The following is a 20,251-nucleotide window of genomic DNA, read 5'->3' on the forward strand; positions in this document are numbered from 1 at the left end:
CCACCGGAGCCGGAAGCGCGGCAGGCGGGCGGGCGGGCAGCGGTGGGCGCCGCCATGAGCTTCCTCATCGACTCCAGCATCATGTTCACCTCACAGGTACCCACCCCTTCCCCGCCGCTGCGGCGCCGCGCCTCCGGCCAGGAGAAGGGTGAGGGAACGGGGAGGTCCCGCCGCCAGCGGGCTCCCCTCTCCCCGCGCCGTGCCCCTCCTCGGGGAGCGCGGGGGCGGGGCCTGGGGCCGCGCGTGCGCAGCTCTCCGCGCGAGGGGCGCGCGGACCCTCAGGGATGGCCGGGCCGGACCGAGCCGGGTCCAACCAAGGCGAGCCGAGCTCCGTTTAAGCTTAAATTTAAGTTTCTCCAGTTGGAACAGACAGGGAAGCTCATCTTGTTGGTCTCCATTGAGTACTTGGTTTGTTCTTGATATTCCTCAACAAGGCCGATCCTAGGCAGCTGGACCAGATGAAAATGAGTTTAGGTGGATCACAGAGGGATCTGATTTAAGCTGCTGAGCTGGCGTGAAAGTTTTGCTCTGTAGTGATGAGGGATGAGCCGGGGAATGGGACCCTTTCCCCTCTCAGCAGCAGGTGCTTGTCTTATATAGACTTCAGTGCACAAGCCTAATTCCTGACAGTTTTCAGGATGGCTTTTGGCTTCAGAAGAGCAATGCCCTCCTACGTGATAATGCTTTGATTTTTGCTCACAACGTACTTTTTCGCTCTTGGTGGCTTGAACATAGCTCTGGTACTGTTAAGAATTCGCCCAGAACAAAACCTCCCACTTTTTTGCTTTGAGTTCTGAGCTCTAACTTATCTAATAGCTTTTCTTTCATTCGTGATGGCAGCTTTGAATCTTCCCATCATCTTCAGCAGTCCCAAGTTAGATGTTCGAGTCGGTGCATGTAATTGTCAAATGCTCAAGATTCTGCTGCTCTTACATGTCAAATTCACCTGCTGTGTCTTAGACTGTGATCTTTTACCAAAATGTCTTTCTATGCTTTTGGCCAGTCCCTGACACAAGGGGAGTCTAATCTTCATATGCAATTTTCTGTTATTGTTGTACTTACTTATCTCCTAATCTTTTTCTCTTACTTCTTTTTGAAGAGTTTGTCTCTACCTTTTTCCTCCTTCCCACTGTTACATGTGGAATTGCTTTATGTAGAGCTCATTTGCTTATCATACTTCTTTAACTTATGACCTCTAGATAGGAGGTTTATGAAATATCTTTGCTTTTTGCTAGCAGCTACTTTAAAGTAGTCCTCTTCAAACAAGTTTTGCCAGCTGTTACAAATCACTCATTCGACTTCATTCCTATTTTAGTTCTTCTTTCAAGGCAGCTGTGTTTGATCTTCTTGCCCAGCATTCCAGGTATTCCTTGTCTGTAAATCATGTTAGTGTGTTACCCTTGCCGCTGTGGTTACTCCTGATGTGCAGGGAAGTAATCCACAATAATTCCTTTGTTTTTTGTCTTTGAAAGTTTCCCATCTCCATGGTAGGGTGGGCAGAAAGCTCTGGCCTTTTCTATGTGCTCTGAGGAGATACACTGACTTTATTCCTTGATGTGTGACATATGCTGAATTTTCTTTGCCTTGGTCAAAGCTACTTCTGTAAAAAATATTAAGTATTTTCTGAATTCTCTTTTTGCTTGGGTTCTTTTAAATCATTACACTCCTTTTCAGTCTTATGAGGAATAGATGGGAATACCCATGGAAGGCCTGACAACACAGTCCCCTTTTACTCTCTGAAGACAGGTAATGACAATTTTGGCCACCTTGTTCAATTTGTATTTATTTCATTTAAGTCATCTGCAAAATAGCTGTGATATTAAATTGATCCCTTCAGGAGTGTGAAGAAAGTTAAACAAATTTTGTAATGTTCTTTGACAGCCACTGAAATGCAAAGTGTTACTGGCTTGTTCTGCTTCCTCTACCTTGTCCATGTGGCTTTCTTCAACTCCAGATTGGGGTTTGGGGCATTTAGCACTTCCTTTTCCCCACCTTAGAGATGCTTGTAACACCTTTCACCCACAATGTGTCAGTGTCTAACCAGATGCACTGTAAAGACCTCTACAAAAAATGCACGTGCACTTCTAGTCTACAAGAAACAGCAGGTGTGTTTATAAAATTTACTCATCCCTAGAAGATGCGGTGGACATTCAAGTGTTTGCTTTGCCTCTATTACTGTATTTCCTGTAAAAAACCCCATAGGCTTTAATTCTGTAGATTACAAGAGTGAAGCAAGAATCAACAGTGCAAAGGATTCTGGCAGGCTGAGGAATTCTGAGAATTTAGGAGCACAGAACTCTGTCTTGACTAGATCTTCCTAAAGGCCATAGCCTTTTGTGTGTGCTACACTTGGATATTTAAAATACCATTTTTTCCCTTGGTACTGTGGCAAGTTTTAATCTTTTGTAGGTCTTGGGTACTTTGGCTTAGCTCTTTTCCTTCCATTTGTTTAATGCAGTGGGTTTGTGTTTTGCAAGTTGCAGGATGCAAATGTTAAGTGCTTAATCTCTTCTGCAGGTGCTGTTCTTTGGATTTGGATGGCTCTTCTTCATGAGAAAGCTCTTCAAGGATTATGAGGTGAGAAGGCATCTCTCATTACAAGTCTGTGTCTTAAAAATTACTCCCAATTATAGAAATATTTTTAAAACTGCATTTAGCCTTATTCCTCTCTTTAATCCCTTTTATCTTACCTGCAGTTCCTTTCTTTTTAATTTCCTCTTGTGCTTCTATTTGAAAGACTCCTAGCTATCTGAGGAAATGGGTTTTTCTGTGGCCACTGAAAGTTTCCATACTGGCTACTGTTAAATAAAAAGAAATATGGAGGAGATGCAGGAGTAATAGGAAACTGTTTTGCCTTTTGCCCTAGTAAGCCTACCTTATGTAAAGTGAAATTTTTGAGGCAAAATAAAATCCAGTGATTAACTTTGAACTCAGTGAGATGTGTCCATTGCAGCTGCATTAGTTGTGAGGATTGGATGGAATAAAAATGCCATTCTTCTATCTGTAGTGGGCTATGAGATTGTAGTCTAGGTCAGAGATGGCTTAAGTGCAAGCCAAACTCAGACCCCAACAGTTTTTGTGGTGTGGATTTTGTTTTTAAGTCTAAGGTTAATATCGAAGAGCCCTCTTAGCATGAGTTTGCCCTCTGGTTTCCAACAGGCTTTTGGTTTCCTCCTAAGTAGTTAAAGGTCTTGGTGCCTTGCAACAAGAGACCCAGTTGTGGGCCATTGTACCTTGTGATTTGTTTTGCTCACTGAGGGGTATCAGGATGCCATTCCAGAAATGTAAATGCCTGATGTCTCTGGATTTTTCTCTGCATTACAGGTGCGGCAGTATGTGGTCCAGGTAATCTTCTCTGTGACTTTTGCCTTCTCTTGTACCATGTTTGAACTCATCATCTTTGAGATTTTGGGAGTGCTGAACAGCAGGTGAGTCTGGGAGCCCACTGGGGACTGGCCTACTTTGTGCTCTACAGCATCTTTAGTCTAACTTCTAAATTAATGGATTAGTCTTGGATTGGGGAAATCGTGTGAGAAAACTGTCAATAACTCAATGAAAATGTTTGTGCAGTAACATTTATTTGACTGAGAATGAGACTAGAAGCCATAAGCTTCCAATTTTTCATGGAATTGCTGGTAATGTGGTCTAGGTCCTTAGAGTAAGGCCTTTGACTTTCTCCATTTGTGAAGTCAAAAGAAATGATTTCTTTTATGGGAGTTAAAGCTTCAGATCATGCTAAGGGCACTTTTCAGATGCTAAGCACTATAGAAACTTCAAGCACGAGTTTTTCTGTGGTGGTCAGAGCAGTGAATAAGATGCAAAGCTAATTGTGGAGTGAAAGCTAATCTGTAACAGTACAGGATTTGTGAATCAAAGGTGCATCTTCCCCTGACCATGGGGGAGGACTTCCACATAAAGGGGATGTTAAAAACTGTCTGGGAAAAACTTGGGAAGTCAGTAGGAAAGAGAAGATAGAACAATAACATGTAGAGGCTAAGTTGGGTTTCTTCTTATTCTATCTCATCATACAAGTATAAGACAGCAGTCAGAGGGGTTGAAAGGCAAGAAGTGCAGAACTGATGAAAGGTAATGTTAGTTCTGTATGTTATTAATGTGTGGGGCTGGTAGCCAGAGAGATCACTGACGAGAATGCTTTTATAAGCTTCAGTAAAGGGCTAGACTTCAGTACACATGAAAATGTTTGCCTCTGAATTAGTTAGGAAAAAGTGACAAGGCTCCTTGTAATTTCTTCTTCCCTGAGGATAAAGAGGATATGAGTTGATATTGGGAATGGGGCATGTATTTTTCCATTCAAGTGAAGTGAAAAGTCAGTTCAGCCAAGATGAATCTCACCTGCATTTGACTACTCTCAGTTGGTCAGAGGGAGTATTGTTCATGTTGATTGAGATACATATTTATAAAACCTTGCTTTGCAAAATATTGCAGATGGGACAATTCTCTCTGAAGTGAAACATGCTGAACTATCAACATTAAATATTTTTAGTCTTTTCTATATGAATTAGCTCTTTTTTTGACTCAGCTGTTCATTAGAAAATTAATTGCTACTTAGTTTTGATTTACTGTTCAACTAGATGAGCAGTCACATGAATCATGCTGCAACTGGCATTAGTCAACATAGAAAATACAGTGTTTGATAAAATACCCAGTGTTTATTTTGAAATACACATTCTTGACCTCTGCATTTAAAAATAAAACCATACAAAACCCTAAACCAAACAACTGCCCTAATAAAAACAAAAAAATCCGGAATATTCTATATGCTAGGCTAATATTATTCAATGCTTGATGTAGTTGAAAAGATTTCACTGACATGCAATTTTCTTTGAGAAATTTGTTGTATTATGATATCGTGCTAATCAGTATTTTGGCTTTATTTCAGCTCTCGATATTTTCACTGGAAGCTGAACCTGTGTGTCATTTTGCTCATCCTGGTCTTCATGGTGCCCTTCTATATTGGTTACTTTGTTGTGAGCAATATCAGATTATGTGAGTACTTGGTTTGTGGCAGGGGAGTTGCTAATTTGAGACAAAGAATACAAATGAGAAATAATTCTGGTCACTGTCTTCATAGCTCCCTCCTTCCCCTGGCTTTGTCTGGCTAGATAACTTCCCTTTGGAACTTCATGCTTTAGCATGAACCATTCATTGAACAGTCAGGAAATGCTTTACATGACCCCAGCAAGTGCTGCTTTTCTTCACAGGTTTCAACAAAGTTGAGCACTTCAGAGTAGTGTTACTGGGATTTGTTCCTTTGCAATTTTAAGCTTGCAGCCAAACTCTGCAACCCTTGGCAAGGCTATGTTGTTCTGCTAGGGGGCAAAAGAAATGAGGCAGAGAAGCTCAATACATCACTCATGAAGCAGAAAAGCTCAATAAATTACTTTTGCTTTTTTTACTTCTACTGTCTGGATGAGGCTTCTTCTATGGGCTAATGGACACCTAACCCTTGGGCTGTTGATATTTGTCGCTCTTTTGTGTGAAGCTTAGGCACATAGGTTGGGAATATTAAATGTGTGGTTTTGCCATGAAGATGAAGTATTTAGGAGTCATGTTCAAGGTCACACAAGAAGCAAGCAGTGAAGTGGTCCCACAATGGGAAAAAGGCCAAGTGTGTCCCTGCAGGAGCTCTCACAAGTGGTGGTCTCTCAACTGGCTGCATCTGTGGGAGGTGACGGGGTGCACACTGCAAGCTGTAGCTCTGTCAGGTGACACCTGCTTTGGCCACCTGTGCTCCAAGTAGCATTTAGATCAATGTAGAAATTTTGCAAGCTATAAAAAGCTCTAAAGGAAGAACCTATTTTAAACACTCCCTTTTTCCTCTCCATTAGTGCACAGACAGAAACTCCTTTTTGCATGTGTTGTGTGGTTGACCTTCATGTATTTCTTCTGGAAGTTGGGGGATCCATTTCCTATCCTCAGCCCAAAACATGGTGAGTTTCATTTTCTTGCTGATTTCTTCCCCCCTGCCCAAATAGGCTTTGTTACTTCACTTTTACCTTGGACCTGTAATGATCTCAGATCTGCAGTTGGGACTGTGGAAAGTAGTTCCTGCAACTGAGGGTCTGCTCTGCTTTGAAATCTGTAATATGAAGGTAGTCAGACTGACAAAAAGGCATGGATACACCTGGATTATTTTCATTAGTGTTCTTTCAGTACCACAGGAAAACTTGAATGAAGTACGTCCTAACTGAACCTAGGCTATGTAAGGACATGATGAGCTTTTGAGGACACAGAAGCTTTAGCTCCACAAAAAGTTGATCACAATTTTTATTTACTTATTTCTTTCTATTGTGGAGACTAAACCTTGTTTATTTAAGAAGCAGCTGAACAATCACTCCTTCATCTGACATTTTTTCAGTCAGATTTTTCTTTCTTGTGGCTTCAATCAGATGAGTTTAGCATGAGTGGCTATCCAGTTGACAAAACACAGCTTTGTGCCTAAACACCAGAGCTGCCCAGGCTGTAGCCTGGCAGTTGTGCTGGCTTTGGTGCAGATTCCTGCTCTGCCTGAGCCCAGAGGCTGTGCAGTTGCATGGGACTGGAGTGTGAGTTGGTAAGTCCTGCTGGATGCCAGAGCTAATTGTGTGCAGAATTAGCTTGGGTATCTGTTGCGGTCATGGAACCAAGAGTATTTACAGTGTGAAGATACTGTGTGCACTCAGGATAGTTTGGGTCCAACAGAATTTGTTAGCATGTGCCTGGCTGTGCTGAATCCTTGAGGCACCTCAGTGTGCTGAAGGATTAGAACCAGATTGTTACCTGTGTTTCCTGTGTAAATTATATTTGCCTTATATTTTCCCTGCACTGGAAAATTGCTTGTATATTGTACCCAACATGTGAAATTCAGTCTGTTTCACTGAAATTGATGAATATGTCTGTCTGCATACACAATGCTCAGCTTAGTCCTTCTGTTCTGTAGGAAGCTGCATGACTCTGTACAAATATGAGAAGTTGAAGGATATCGACTGCTGTAGGTTCTGCTCACCCTTTCATCTGTGATCCTGAAAGTTTCCTAAGAGAAAATGTGTGTTTGTGTTTTGTAATTGTGTCATTTGCCTCTGCAATGTAGCAGCTGATGTATAGTGCAGATCCCTCTGCCCAGTGTTCCATGGCCAAGAAAAAGTTGTATCCACTGTGAGCTGCAGAAGGTGTGTGAGTTGGCAGAATGGAATAACCCAGTGGGAGCTTAGCTGTGGGGTTTTGGTAATCCTTCCCAGGTCACCAAAAGGTTCTGGGAGGCTGTGTAACACCTGCAGATTTCCAGAACAGGTAGTAGGGTGTTTTCTGTTTTTAATTGTACTTTACAGGGTGTGATACTTCCACTTAAGAGTTGTAGAGTGCCTTCTCCTATCAGGTATAGACATATGGTTAAAGCAGTGGATTCTACATGTTTATTCCCTGCTGTATTTTTGGGGTGCTGTGTCCTGCATGTACGGACAAGGCTGCTGTGGGTTTCATCAGGGAGTGGTGACCCAGCTGAGGCAGGTGGGGATGGGGATGGCAGTGTCCTGCAGCAGGGAAGTGCACCCTTGATCAAGGGCTCCGCTGGTCTGCAGCTTATTTAAGAGACCTGGGTTTGGGAGCTCGTAGTGGAAGGAGGGTTATGCTTGATGACACACCAGTATTTTAATAAAGCTCTTACCTTTATGTGAGTTGATGGAACTTTCATTCAGTTTATGTGACCTGATCACAAGAGGGTTGCTGTGAGTTTCACGGGAAAGCATTGCTCCAACCAGTGGAATGTCATGTCATTTTGAAGGCACCTCTGTTTTAAGTGCTGCTGTCTGACTGTGTGGGGCAAAAGGCCAGTGTATTGTAGCACATTCTGTAGCTCCTGTAAATCTCTGTGCAGCTGCACATGACTGGGTGTCTCAGTTTCCCTTTGTGAAGTCTTTTTGCCTTGTTTTCATCATTTATTCCACTTTTCTGAAGCATGAAATGTGGCTTGGCGCTTGGCCATCTCAGCTTTGCAATCGTGTAAGCCCAAATGTGCTGTGTGTGGCAGCTGCTCTGTAACCAGCCACCTAAAGAGTGAGTGGTGTTTACTACACGTGGCACTGTGTCCTGGGAAGACAGGTTGAGGTCTGTGTGTAAGAATAAATATAGCTTCAGTGCTTGGTGATGATTACAGCACAGGCTTGATGTTCGTGTTGAGTAACATGTTAGAGTCCACTTGGTGCTCAGGTTGGTGGTCACCTCAACAAAGTGTTTGTGTCAACCAGATGAATACTGAACAGCCAGGAGCAGCTTAAGCTTCCCAACTCCACTGTCCTACAAGCACAACTTGTATCTGATCTGGAGGGGTCACTTCTAATGACACTTGACAGGCTAGGGGTTCCTCTCTATGGTTCAGACATTTTTAGTCCAGTTTGCCAGGACTGACTGGTTTGGTAATAATTGCAGAAGTGTCTTTATGGAAGACACTTTTTTGTAAGTGCCTGGTGGATGGTCTGTGTTCCCATCTCAGCAAAAGGCAAACATATTTTATTAGTTTGGAACCAAAATATTGACATTTAGTCCTCTCCACATATCCATATATCTGTCTTAAGTTTCTTCACAGCTGGAGTTCCCCGTCCCCGTTTCTAAGCATGGTAATGTGATTTCTGAGGGAGACGTCCTACCCCTTTCTTTTCCTAGTCCCTGTCTGTCCTTCCTGTTACCTGGGGTCATTGCAATGGGAAGGCAGTCAGATTAATTAAGCAGCTCTGTGTTGTGTTAGGAGGGCACCAAGTGTGGAGCAGAATGAAGAGAGCAAGGTTGCTGATGCCATGTTTTTCCCTCCCTCAGGAATCCTGTCTATAGAACAGCTCATCAGCCGCGTTGGTGTGATTGGGGTGACACTCATGGCTTTGCTGTCAGGATTTGGGGCTGTCAACTGTCCATACACTTACATGTCCTACTTTCTCAGGTAACTGCAGCCTTGTGAAATACTTGCCCAGTTTTTTGAGATTATTTTTCTGTTTTTCCTGTGGAGTTGTTTCAAGTTTTTTGTTACTCTTTTTCTGAATCTAGCTATTGTCATGTCTGCGTGCTAGAACCATTTCCACTGCTGATGCATATTCTCCTTACACAGGCTTTTCTCTTTGTCTCATGGGCGTGTGCACATCTCCTCTGAAATGGGGTAGCAGGCCTAATTGGGGGTCTTTATTTTGCAGGAATGTGACAGATGCAGATATTCTGGCTCTGGAGCGACGGCTCCTTCAGACTATGGACATGATTGTTAGCAAGAAAAAAAGGTGAGAGGGCAACATTAGCATGAAATCGTTTGCCTCAAAGATTTTCAGTCAGTATGGTATAAGATGGTTCTTGAAGTAGTATAAGATGGTTTTTGAAATCTGAATTGGGTTGAGCTGTGTGGTATTCTGTTCTGGCCTGATACATGACTGTTTTTAACACTAAGTAGTGCCCTTTGTGACTGCAGTGGCACAGACTAGGCTTCCAAGACCATGTGTCGCTCTGCTGGCAGTGTAACTGATCTGTAGGATGGGCACCTTTCTCTCCTGCTTAGTCAGTGACCCTTAGGCCACTGCAGCTGGCTCTTACTGGTGGTTTCAGGACAGAAAGTGGTTTGTACATAGGGTGGATCCTGGTCAAAGCTGAAGTAGGGTAGTGAGGTGGTGTGGACACATCTATATTCTTGCAAATAGCAAGGTTTATTTTGGTTAAATTTTGCAGAATTGCAAAACATTGGTGATGTAGATGTACTGTACTACACAAGTGTGCTCTCAGAACTCTGCTGGCATTGGTTTAGCTTATTCCATGTACCCCAAGCTAAAAAAACTGCTTTCAGAAACAATGTAATTTGATTTACACTGAGAAGACTTTTGTCTGCTGTTACAAATCATATATTTCATGTCTTGCTAATAGTGCAGAATAAATCCAGTCACTGGAGTCACTTCAAAGGTTTGACTGTCTGACACTGAATTCTCACAGCAGTCTCCCCAACTTTACCTTTTGTGTCCTAATGTTTCAATGGAACCTTTTAACGTAGCTTTTAGATAGTCTAACCTTGCTAAGTTTATCACCATGTATGTATCTGCTGATCAGTATTAGCTGATGGAAGTGTAGTTAAAGCATAACCTCCTTCCCCTTTGAAAATGTTAAGTGGTCAACAACGGTAAACTCTGTATTTGTGGTTATGTGTGAGATGGTAAGTAGTGAGAGAATTTAATTACTCAGGTTTAATTGGCTGGAAGCATACTAAAAGACTGTCTTTGGAGTTAAAAGATACTGTGTAGTGCTGTTTCTGAGTCTGCTCTTTTGTTTTGTACAGTGTTTTTGGACCTCTGGTCCAGGAAGAGTGATATTGGGGTAAAAGTAAGGTTGCCAGAGGCTTGTAACTAGCTAGCACTTTCTTCCCTTCCTACGGCCAGGATATCTTCTGAATATAGCAACTTCCTAACCATTATGAAGAGCCACGTATTAATCACTTGGGAATTATAATGAAACTCATGTATATGTTTAAAAAAGCCCAACAAAAAACCCAAAACAAACTGCAAAACTAGGTAGTCTCAGAACTGTGCAAGAAATAGCAGAAGCTTGAGTTCTGTAGATTTTGTTCTCTTTTTTGCTTTGAGAGGGAGCACTGGCTTGCATGATTGGACTATTTGTTCATATAAAGCAGAATTTGAAAAGTATGATATGTATCAGTCCAAATGCAATCCAAATAATTGGCAGAACAGGTGGGAATAGCAGTATTTTCCGGTGTAGGGTAAATGCTACAGTTCCATAATATTGGTAGTTCAGAACTTACCTGTGAGTGCAAGAGTTATAAGGCAATAGAACATAAAGCTTTTTGTTTTCTTTGCTGATCCTGACATTTTTTCTCATGCCAGCCCTGATTGATGCTGACTTCCTAGTCAGTAGGAGATAGTTGGTGAAGGTTGTTTGCCCTGATGTTTTTTGCACAGGAATCATTTTTCTCTCTTTCCTGAACACAAGTAAGGCCTTACGGAAACTCACCTCTAAAGTTGTCAGATTCTTTGTACTCATCCTTGCAGGTGTGACATAACTAAGCCTCAGGTTTGAAATGCCAGCATTCTGTGATGACATTGCTTCATTTGGATCATGAAAGAGTCAGATCAACTGATGTGACACACAAATATCACATAACATCATTACCAATCTACACGAACAGAGTTTTGTGGGGTTTGCCTGTGGATCCTTTCTGTGAGGTCTCCAGAACTGGCCTCTGTGTGGATACAGAGATCCCTCTCACCTCTCAAAAGAACAGATTTGCCTTTGTGTATCTATAGCCTTGTGCTTCACCTGGACATTGCTGCATTTTTGCTGCAATGCTGTGGATCATTTGGCATGGACCACGTGAATTTGTGTACTGTGAAGAAAGCAAGGATTAAAAATGCATTTCTTACATTTGGCAGCTATCAGGATTCCAAGGTCTCTCTAGTCTGTGGCCATATATGCTTTTATGTGTATGTGGGGTGCCCCAAGGGTGTTTCTTTTGCTGATTTGAATGGAATGATTTTTAAAATTTTTTTTCTATTACACTGTTTATTAACGACCTTGAATAGGGCTCGGTGCCAAATGTAGCAATGCTGGCTGCAGCTGCAAGAAAGGGACTGAACACCACAGAATTGTGGATCATCCTGAAAATCCTGTGAAAAGTTTTCAGCTTAGGAATGGATAACTTGCTCACAAATTTCAGTGGGGAGAAATGTGAGGGAATGAGACCGGAAGCCAACACTGCTCGTGGGGATTATGCCGTGGTGCACATGGGAGTGTGAGGGACGGTACACAGCTGCTGCTGGAGTGTTGGAATTAACTTCAGGAGTCACATTCACATTGCCTGAAGCATCCAGTGGTTCAGTCCAAGAATGGATTTGTGTGTTTCTGCTTCATAGCAGCTTGTCATGCAGCCCAGCAGTGAGTGACAGCATATCAGAGGGTGCTCTGCACACCACCCAGAGCTCATAGCTCCATGGAAAAGGCGGATGTGCAGCGATAAAGAAGAGGTGTCCACGGGGAGAGAGGAGCATGAAAAGTCCTGAGCTTGAGATAACGCAGCTGTGTGTTTGAGGAAAGGAAAGCAACTAATCATATGGCTGAAAAATCCATTTGAATTCTTATTTTTAACTGGGTTTAAACCCCTTTAGGATTGAAACAGGATCCTGAGTGAAAGGCTTGGGAAGTGTCTCATTCAATCGCACTTGATTTGGTCTGGGCTCTACTCCACAGCTAATCAGGATAATTTTATGTAACGAGGTTGATGTTTAGGGCAAGAAAAAAGGGTCATTGTTTTCAGTGAATTTAGTTTAACAGCATCTTCTAAGAAACTGGTGGATTTGTTTTATTTTTTCTTGTTTTGATTTTTCATAAAACTATTTTATTCCTAAGGACTTGTGTTTTCTGTTCTTTCAGGATAGCAGTGGCTCACAGGACAATGTTCCAGAGAGGAGAAGTGCATAACAGACCCACTGGCTTCTGGGGAATGATAAAAAGTGTTACAACATCTGTTCCTGGCAGTGAAAGTATCCTTCATCTGCGTGCTGGCACCTGCCTTGGGAGGTGGATCCAGCTTTCTTTGTTTTGAAAGGTAAAATGTTAGTTGGGACAGTTACAAAGCATTTGTGTTTCAACACATTTCAAGCCTAACATCTCCTGGGAAGTTTGTTCTCCAGCACCATCTGACCTTTTGCCCAGGCTTGGGCATGGTTTTACTGTGACACAGGCAGAAGTTGTATGTTTCTGCCCTGCTCTATAAATGTACAGCAGATCAGGGGACAGAGATGCACACTTGTCACAGAATCATAGAATGGTTTGGGTTAGAAGGGACCCTAAAGATCACCCTGTTTCAATCTTCCCTATAGAAGGGATCTGTTGGGAATTACAAGGGTCTGTACTTCTCTTAACAGAGTTGCTTACCAACGATTTCTGTCAGATCACTTGAAGTGTGCATTTTGCATGTTTAAGGCTGAGGACTCTACTTCCTCTCCTTTCCCACTAGCTGCTAAAATCAGAATTTGGCTATTTGACAGACTCTTCATAGTAATCACTAATCTCTTGGAGCAGGTACTCAGCAGTTTTGTTTATGAAAATGATCTGGGATGGCATATTGTGAGATGCACTTCAGTGGCAAGGGACACTGATCAAAGTGGAGCAGCAGTTTTTGAGAGCTCTGGTTCTATTCTGTGATGTGTTTCCCAGGCAGAGAAATAAAGAGTTGGTTGCATGACTGCCTAAATACTGTGTCCTGCCTACCTCCTTAAACTGGAGTAGTGTTCACCACGTACATCCTGGAGATTTCTCTGGTGCTGTATTAGTGAGGAGCATGAAGATTGAGTGAAAAAGTTGATCAGGATCAAAGAAGAGACCAAACCATTAGATGTGGCCCTTGGGCTGAAGGTGGGGAATGTTTTGTTTTTAATTAAGAATTTTTGGTGTGTTCTAGCCTTGACTATGCTGGTTTGCCAGATCTGTCCCTTATCCAGCAAGAAGTGGATGCCCTGGAAGAATTGAGTCGGCAGCTTTTCCTGGAAACTGCTGACTTGCATGCAACCAAGGTATACAGCAAATAACTGCCCAGATGGGTGTTGGGAGGTCAGAATAGTTTGAAAGAGAACATCTGTTATGAGAAATTGAAACCCGTTCAGTAGGTAGATGGTGAATTGTTGTAATGCAGTGGAGTGAGGATCTGTTTCTTTAGCTTTGGGGCTGGATTACAGTTCCCTTTCAGTTCAGATCCATCCTTGAGTTTGCCCCACTGGCCCCATAACCATTCACAAGCTTACGAATTAATAATCACGAGTTCAGAAACATTTGAATTAAAAGATACAGAAAGGTGGGGCTGTGTTTGCTACTGTTGGTGCTCCATTACAATTTATATTGTGGGTAATTGTGGAAATGATGTATTTTTCTATGTTCTACTCCCTCTCTTGTCTTTTTGTATTTCCAGGAGAGAATAGAGTACTCCAAAACTTTCCAGGGAAAATACTTTAACTTTTTGGGTTATTTTTTCTCCATCTATTGTGTCTGGAAAATCTTCATGGTATGTAAATATTTTATTGCATTTTTTGTGGTATGCAAATATCATACCCTGCATAGATTATGCTATGCATGCAGTTCATCAAGTTACACTCTAGTTTCATTAAAATGCAGAAATTCTGAAAGAAACTGGCCCTTGGTTGAAATAAAGCTCTGGGTCTGGTTTTTTTCTATACAGCTTTAGACCAGTAATTCTTACGTGGATGTGTTCTGTGCCTTCTTAGACAATCTGACTGCCCCCTGCCCTTTCCTTGATGGTACAATAGAAGAGTCATGCATGAGCCTCACATGTGAGAGTGCGAAATGCTTTTGCCTTTTTGCTTGAATGTAAATCCATCTCTCTTTCAGGCAACCATCAATATTGTATTTGACCGTGTCGGGAAGACTGATCCAGTCACAAGAGGAATTGAGATCACTGTAAATTACCTGGGAATCCAGTTTGATGTGAGCCTTTATTAATTCTTACAGCCTTTTCAGCAATTCATATCTTATCTAAATAAAACCATCCTGCTGCTAGGGAGAAAGTGATAGACCCTGAGAATGTGGCTTTGACTTTTGACTTAGTGGGAGGAAGGGAAAATATGCAGTGAACGTTGCTTTCACACTGATTTTATGCTGAGGTGGTGATGTGGTCTTGCCAGAGAGGCAGTGATTTGTGTTTTTTGTTTTGAAGAAATGGAAGCACTTTAGACAACCTGCTTAGATTAATACATTCAGCTACAGAGTAATTTTGATTGCTTATGCAAATGGTTGTTCTGTCGTTTACACTTCTGAAACATATCCCTGTTTTGGGGTATGTTTCAAAATGGGTTCTTTGTGATTGGTATAAACTAAATATCCTTCTCTTGTGTTTGGAGTAAACAGTTGCTAATACATTTGTGAAAATGTCTGTTATATAAAGCCGTCTACAATGGATATCTGTATAGGTAGGAAGGACAAAGACCCTGAAGAATTGACAGCTATACAATGTGGTGTAAATGAGGTTACAGTTTTAACTGTGTTCTTCTTGTTGATACAGGTCAAATTCTGGTCTCAGCACATTTCCTTTATTCTTGTTGGAATAATCATTGTTACCTCTATTAGAGGGTTGTTAATCACACTTACAAAGGTAAGAACTGGGTCTCTTTAAGTGGTTTTACAAAGAGAAATTCACTATGAGATGTTTACCTTTAGATGGAACAAATACTGTCTTAAACTTTCAATATGCATTTATGTTTAAATGTCTGAATAGAAATTCTTGCAAGAGGGAGGAAGGTAGGAAAAATACCTTTGTAGGATATTTCCCCTCTCAGTCTCTGTCAGGAAGGGATCTAGATGTTAAATAAGATGCTAAATGTAAGCAAGGGTTCAAAATGATGCTGTAGCCAAGGCTTATTAGTAAGGTTGATAAGATGGTGATTAAAAGCATTTGGATTACTTAATTTAAGATGCTGGTACTACTGAAAGGCATTGACTCAACAGACATGTGACTCATTGACTTGACCTGGCCTTTGGTACTTATGTTTAAACTTGTCTGTATTGTTTTGTGATTTTTACCACAAGGTGCAACTGCCTGGGGGAGATTGAGGTTTCAGACTAGGGTTTATGAAATTTTATGAAAGGTTTATGAAAGCTTGAGGTTTATGAAAGTAGGCTACAGGTAGCCCTCTAGAATGTTTTGATTAGTTTTTTTGGATGAAAAGGTATTGAATGGTATGTACCTTTCGCGCTGTCCTAAGGCACATCAGAATTACCTAACTGCTTATTTCTAATGTTTTTGTTTTTTTTTTTTTTTCCCTAGTTCTTCTATGCCATTTCCAGCAGCAAGTCCTCCAATGTTATTGTTCTGCTGTTAGCACAGATCATGGTGAGTATGGAGAGCCGTGGGCACACCCTGTGTGCATTTGTGCATGCAGACCTGTTTGTGTGTGTATAAACACATACCAATATCTTTGTGTGCTGCCCCCTGTTAGGCTCAGAGCCTGTGGTGAAGCAGTAACTGCTGTCCCTGTTCTAACTTCCAGGGAATGTACTTTGTGTCATCAGTGCTCCTGATCCGCATGAGCATGCCTCCGGAGTACCGCACCATTATTACAGAAGTCCTGGGAGAGCTCCAGTTCAACTTCTATCACCGTTGGTTTGATGTGATATTCCTAGTTAGTGCCTTGTCCAGTATCCTCTTTCTCTATTTAGCACACAAACAAGCCCCAGAAAAGCATATGGCCCTCTGAGGCAGAACTGCAGCCATGCATTGCTCTCTGTCCGGTCAGCTGCACTGCTGCAACACCTGTGGATTGCAGAACTCGGACAGATAGGACTGTTCTGTGTGTTCTGGCAGTGTATCTGCAAAACTCGGAGAGACAGGACTGCTCTGTGTGTTTTGGCTCTTCGAACCTCCACACGTGTCATCATCAAGCTCTGTGGCTCATTTTGTTCAGTGCCACAGCTGGAAGGGACGGGGGTGTGCGTATTGAACTTGAAACAGTTCATTGCCAAGTAATAAAAGCAATCGTGGGCATACCACTATCCAGGGGCATCAGAACTTGTGTGGTAGGCTGGCTGAGGGAACACCTCCTACTGTTGGAACAACATCTTCATAGAAGGCACCAAGAAATGTGATTTTTCTTTTGAAAATCAACTCGTAATTGGGATTCGGAGGATGGCAATTCTGGAATTGAATGTTTGAGTCTGTGGAATTAAATAAGCTTTTGTAATGTGCAAGCATCACAGTTGTTTTTTGTCAGTCCCAAAGATTTGGCTGGATTTGAGCTAGATAGAAGGTGGTTAGGAGTTGCTGTCTGGCAGAAGTGGAGTGGAGAGAACTTCATTTCTGTATGCAGTGTGTGCTAGTGTGTATCACTAGTACCTACCGTCCTTAGCGGCTGGAGATTGGCTTTCTCTTACCGAGTGTCAGCTTTTCTTTTCTCTCCCTGTGTCAGTGGAACTGAGGTTTTGGGTTCCTATCTAGAGTTGAGTGTAAAGTCAAAGACCACTGCCATGCCTTGTTTACGTTGTATGTTACAAATTTTATTCGTGTGACTTAAACCTGTAGGTTCCCATGGCCACTCTCTGAGGCTTTGTTTGTTTTATAATTGTTCTGGGACATAAATTGTAGGTGGTGAGAGTAAGACCTGGAGGGGGGAAAATAACCATTCTAAACAATTTATTTCTGTATTGTCTTTGGTGTACAGCAAGGAGGCAAAGTATACAGCACCAGTATTACAGAACCATTTATGCTGCATTCAAGACAACGTGGTGGTGACTTGGGGTTAGACAAATGTGCGTGACTGAATTACATACAGTATTCTAATCCAGAGCTGTATGCAGAGGAGAGAGAATAGTGATTAAACATCTTGGGATGTGAATTACAAAGTTAACTTAATGTTTGGAAGAAATTTCTGCGGTGTTAGGAGGAAAAAGGATCATAATGCACAGAGTACCTGGCTTATACCATTTCACAGCAGCTGTACTGCTGTAAGCAAAGAGATGCCACAGAGATGGAGTTGATGGACTTGGATTAGTGGGAGAGCTGCCTTTCCTGGGATATGGTGAGAAATCAATTGCTCTTTGTTAAGAGCTTATCTATAACAGGCTAAGATGCTTACAAATCTATAAAACATTGCCAGCTTCTGCTGCAGGACACTAAATTATAAAGTTGCAGTTCTTTAAGCCTTTTCAGGAGTGAGTGACTGAGTGCCCACTTCGCGAGGCAGAAAGCCAGTGGAGCACAGTTGCAGAGTGTTAAACAGGTGCAAGTTACACCGAAGTGTTTATTGCAGCAAGAGTTTGCGTTCCTTTATGGTTTTGGTACTCCTTGGAGCAGCCAAGTTCTGAGAGGTGGAATAGCAAAGAAGAACTGAAGAAAAGATTGGGAAGGTTTCTTTTTTGTTGTTGGCATAGTTTTGTCTCCTCACAACTTAGTGTCATCACTGTTGTCACCGTCAGCTCTTGTGGAGGCAGCTGATAGGGAGGAGGAGGATGAGTCTGCCTGCAGAGGAGTAACAAATACGTTGTGATTATTTTGAGTTTGTAAACACGTTTGATAGTCTGCACTGTTGCAGACTCCTATTTTCATCTGCAGTAGTCACACACTTGGTAGAATGAACCAACAAATACAGTTTTTGTTGTTCAAGGGCTTTTCTGGTTAAGTACAATTTGAGAGAAATTTGTTCAATAGAGGGTTCCTATTGTTGAATTCTCTTATCTGCTCAATTTGAACACAAAAGTAGTGGTAACTTCTGCAAAATGCACCGTGGGGACTAAGAAATTATTGAAAAAACTTGCAGACAAGGCTAACGAAAAATAAATGAGAAACAGTATTGGTCTTAACTTGTCTGTCTCTTTTGTGTGATCAGAAAATACATATTTTAATATTTAAGGCTGACCATACAGAGGGTTAAAAGTGTTTCAGAAAGTAATACCTTCCTGCTTTTCTGACTTTAGTCATGCTTCAGATTCTTTCTAGTGGCACGAAATAAAATAATTTCAAATTAGCACATTGTCTAGAAAGTGTCATCATGACCTATCAGTTGCTGTTCCTTCTCCAAAATGATCCATTTTGAAATATTTAATGTGGTTTCCATAAACATTGTTTATGTTTTTGGTGTATTTAAGCACTTTTCCCTGCACTTCCACAATAGTATTGCCTGTTTCCCATCATCATTAGGGATTACTGTATTTGGATTATCTTGTTCCATAAAATCTCTTGTACGTGCATTCTTTGTGTGATTTAATCTTGCATTAAAGATACTCATCTGTATTAGTGTGGGGAAAAGAAGAGTTGTTTGTGATAATCAGCAGCTTTCCTTTAAGTAACTTGTAAAAATCCAAGCTTAAGTTAACAGTCCTAGCTCTGGAAAACATACTACCTGAAAAAAAAGTTCTTTTCCTATTCCTTGTGTGATCCTTCAGCATCTGCCTGATGCAGGATTACTCACCCTTTCCCTTGGCTCAGGTGAGTTCCTCTCTGGCTCTGATGGGTGGTTTTCTGTGTAAGCAGGAGGCTCAGAAGTGTCTGAATCTGCCATGGAGGCTGTGATGGGAATGTTTTGGCCTTGGAAATACCTGTAAGCATCTCTGCTGCACACCAGCAGCGTCAGTCTGTCCCCACTGCTCTGGATCATTGCCACCACTTTGTCATAGGATTCGTTGGTCACATTCACTCCGTTCACTTCCACCAAGAAGTCGTCGTTTTCCACACCTGCTCTGTCAGCTGGGCCCTGGCTTTGTACCTGCAGAGGGGAGTTCAGAGCAGCATATTGGCATTAAACTTGGAAAGATGCATTAACAGCTGAGGGTTAGCTTTCCCTAGAGGATGGTGGTATAAGCTTGGGGAAGGGGAGATTTGTGGGGCAGGAAGGAATTAGGACAAGCAATGGGCCCAGATGTAATAAACATGGAACCCATCAGTTCGAGGTTTTAAGATGCATCTTGATCTTGATAGACTTAACATTATAGGAATGTTGCATGGTAGAACCATAAAGACAGGTAGAAAAACAGTTTTCTAACTACTTGCAGGTCTCTGTCCAGTAACTTCAAAGTTTAGTACAGTTCACAGATCCCTTAGTAATGAGTGGAACCCCTCTCAAGAAAGCTGAAGCTGCAGATGTAATTTGGGACAGCAGGAGTTTGGCTTTTACCGGCTGTGGAATTCAGAGAAGGTGGGTCGAAGTAGGGCAAAGGTGTCTCTCCTATAATTAAGCTGTTCTACAGTAAAAACCAATTCTGTCTAAAATACTAATTTCAGTGTGTGAGACTCATGACTAAAAGCATAAATTATGCAAAAGCTGAATTCTCCTTCCCTCTAAATAACTAACAGCATGAGGAATATTTTCTGCTACTCCTTTTTTGTCTTGGGCCAACAGTGTCAATCTGACTGAAACAATTCTAGCTCTTATCTGAGAGCATTGGAGAAGGGACTTTTGTGGCTTTTCTTGTATTTGTTTGCAGGATGGAAGGGAGGAAACTGTCCAACAAACTACTTGAGCTTCTCCTTGCTCCTCATTCTTTATTAGTACCTCGTTGATGAACAATCCAGGCTTGTTTTTGATCATGTTTAAGCTGAAGCCAAATCCGTTAGGTCCTTTCACCATGCTGCAGATCCTTGGCTTGTGGTTCACTTTCTGCTCAGTGTGGAACTCCAATCTTTCCTCCGTTTTAGCTGGAGTTGGATCCTGTGCTTTGTAGTAGTATGAGAAAGGGGAAATTTGAGCCTGAAAAAAGTAACAAAACGATGTTAATATAAAAACTT

The 20,251-nt window shown here is 41.8% G+C and overlaps 2 protein-coding genes across 7 annotated transcripts in view; one reads left to right on the forward strand and one right to left on the reverse strand.

The window, feature by feature from the left end:
- On the forward strand, positions 1–18,760 carry GPR89B (G protein-coupled receptor 89B). Of its 4 annotated transcripts, none has more exons than XM_048294319.1 (14): positions 1–96; positions 2,518–2,577; positions 3,325–3,428; positions 4,901–5,007; positions 5,850–5,951; positions 8,809–8,929; positions 9,177–9,257; positions 12,400–12,509; positions 13,453–13,541; positions 13,934–14,026; positions 14,371–14,466; positions 15,041–15,130; positions 15,803–15,868; positions 16,026–18,760. In XM_048294319.1, exons 1-14 carry the CDS (start codon positions 55–57, stop codon positions 16,230–16,232), a joined length of 1,368 nt encoding a protein of 455 aa, XP_048150276.1. In that variant the 5' UTR covers positions 1–54; the 3' UTR covers positions 16,233–18,760. The 4 variants fall into 4 exon arrangements, with proteins under 4 accessions (XP_048150276.1, XP_048150279.1, XP_048150277.1 ...); XM_048294322.1 differs by having other exon boundaries at positions 15,975–16,063; XM_048294320.1 differs by lacking the exon at positions 1–96 and adding an exon at positions 128–148.
- The window catches only part of PDZK1 (PDZ domain containing 1), a 9,263-nt gene continuing 6,769 nt past the window's right edge, over positions 17,758–20,251 (reverse strand). For 2 of the 3 annotated variants that reach the window (XM_048294315.1, XM_048294316.1), the window contains 3 exons: positions 20,019–20,213; positions 19,066–19,232; positions 17,758–17,989 (listed from right to left, as the gene is read on the reverse strand). In XM_048294315.1, the coding sequence (XP_048150272.1) occupies positions 17,758–17,989; positions 19,066–19,232; positions 20,019–20,213 (594 nt within the window). Of the gene's footprint in view, positions 17,990–18,938; positions 19,233–20,018; positions 20,214–20,251 lie in introns of all 3 variants that reach the window. The other variant, XM_048294317.1, reaches the window with a different exon arrangement.

The sequence above is a fragment of the Corvus hawaiiensis genome, chromosome 2 (genome assembly GCF_020740725.1).
Source record: "Corvus hawaiiensis isolate bCorHaw1 chromosome 2, bCorHaw1.pri.cur, whole genome shotgun sequence".
In the NCBI taxonomy this organism is placed as follows: Eukaryota; Metazoa; Chordata; class Aves; order Passeriformes; family Corvidae; genus Corvus; species Corvus hawaiiensis.

What these genes read in the sequence shown, in the direction of transcription:
- GPR89B (XM_048294319.1), top strand. Translation starts at nt 55, where the DNA reads ATGAGCTTCCTCATCGACTCCAGCATCATGTTCACCTCACAG. An exon ending in TTGGGAGTGCTGAACAGCAG is followed by an intron (nt 3,429 to 4,900) that starts GTGAGTCTGGGA and finishes GCTTTATTTCAG; the next exon opens with CTCTCGATATTTTCACTGGA. An exon ending in TGCTGTTAGCACAGATCATG is followed by an intron (nt 15,869 to 16,025) that starts GTGAGTATGGAG and finishes TCTAACTTCCAG; the next exon opens with GGAATGTACTTTGTGTCATC.